Source organism: Anarrhichthys ocellatus, unplaced genomic scaffold (genome assembly GCF_004355925.1).
Source record: "Anarrhichthys ocellatus isolate YVR2014 unplaced genomic scaffold, GSC_Weel_1.0 scaffold8029, whole genome shotgun sequence".
Lineage (NCBI taxonomy): Eukaryota > Metazoa > Chordata > Actinopteri > Perciformes > Anarhichadidae > Anarrhichthys > Anarrhichthys ocellatus.
The window spans coordinates 167-1,955 of NW_022288003.1; the positions used below are offsets into that span (position 1 = coordinate 167).

The window sequence follows — 1,789 nt, forward strand, 5'->3', positions numbered from 1 at the left end:
TTCACAAAAGAAAAGGAGCAAATATAACTTTTAGAGATCTCTGATCACATTTTTTTTGTTTGTTTTTTTTTGTTACCAATCATTAATGATCCATATTGGTTGATACACATCCTTGTTTAATTATAGTGGCTGGTCTACAAGGCTCCAGGGTTTTCTTTTTACACAGTCCCAAAAATCATCTCAATTGTTCTCAGTGATAATCACCAACATTGTCCTTTTGATGTGTAATAAATCCACGGTTCATTATTAGTTATACCCGATAGACGAGTTAAATGTTTTAAATGTCTGTTGCACTGTTTGCTGCATTTCATCAGACTTTGTAACTAGTCTGCACTTGAAACTGCTTGTGAAGCATCCTGTTGAAGGCAATACTTTAATACTGCAATGCATAGTTAATGCCATGAAAACCAACTTTCCGTCCGCTCAGTGTTTAAAATATAGAAGGTTATGACATAATGATTAAAGATATTCGCCTTTCACCCACAGTGAGCAATGATGCCCTGCGTGGTGCCACTCCCCAGGCCGCTGCGCAGGTGCTGCAGTGGGTGAGCTTCGCTGACTCGGAGATCATCCCACCAGCCAGCGCATGGGTCTTCCCCACTCTGGGAATCATGCAGTTCAACAAGCAGGTTTGCAACTCAGCATTTTCTAGTTAAGCTAAAGACTTTAATTATGATTTGTTAGCTGTGGTGGGAGGATGGTAACTATTTTATTTGGCCAGAGTGGCGTGTGCTGTAGTTGAGACTTGGCACTTGACCGTGTCGTAGATTTTATATGTTGTGTAATTTTGCATAATCATTCTTCTGTCTGGGTCTGTCCAGGCCACAGAGCAGGCCAAGGAGGACGTGAAGAGGGCCCTTACAGTGCTGAACCAGCACCTGAACACCCGTACCTTCCTGGTGGGGGAGAGGGTCAGCCTGGCTGACATCACTCTGGCAAGCTCCATGGTCTGGCTCTACAAACAGGTTTGGCATACACACAGCACATAACCGGTACACACTGTTAATAATAAATATTATTTTGTTGCAGCACTTCTAATGAATGAGTTAGAATTCTCTCCAGTAGCACCTAACACACCTCTGTCCCCTATAGGTCCTCGAGCCTTCTTTCCGCCAGCCTTACCCCAACGTGACTCGCTGGTTCGTCACCTGTGTCAACCAGCCCCAATTCAAGACTGTCCTTGGAGAGGTCAAGCTGTGTGACAAGATGGCTCAGTTTGATGGTGAGTAGTCGGCAGTGAGATCAGAAGATGCGCGTTGCTGGCTGCTGGAGCACACGGTGTAATTTAAGAGATAAAAATTTGACATGCACTTGCCTTCGACTGATACTTTTAATTTTTCAGCTGAAATGTCAACAAAGATGTGTAACTACATCTTATGGAAGGGCTGCATTCTGTTTACATGTCTTGTTAAATCTGCAGATAAAGATAAATGGTTGTGGTTAAAGGATTGCACCAAAATAACTGGATGGCATTTGACAAATGGCTATCTACTTATTATTTTTAAAGTGTTACAATAATGTAAATGATCTCCTGAATCACTTTCAGTGACAGAAAAGTCTCTTTTTAATCAAAAAGCCGATGTCTTGCCGTATTTCACAATTCATCTCCAAAGACCTAGAAACAAAGCTCAACTCTTTGGAGGAAACTGATGATCCCCAGTCTTTGGGCAAGGCGGTGTCCAGTCATGGCACCAAGTCTTAATCTGACAGGGGAAGAGAAACTAGAGACCATGTTCATCCCAGTCATCTCTGTTCAGTGAGTTAAAGGCTGGTTCATGCTATGGCCACA

General features: G+C 42.7%; 1 protein-coding gene across 1 annotated transcript; it reads left to right on the forward strand.

Moving 5' to 3' along the window:
- Positions 1-401: 401 nt before the first annotated feature.
- Positions 402-1,789, forward strand: LOC116380630 (elongation factor 1-gamma-like). The gene is made up of 3 exons (XM_031842528.1): positions 402-629; positions 822-965; positions 1,093-1,789. Exons 1-3 carry the CDS (start codon positions 456-458, stop codon positions 1,228-1,230), a joined length of 456 nt encoding a protein of 151 aa, XP_031698388.1. The 5' UTR covers positions 402-455; the 3' UTR covers positions 1,231-1,789.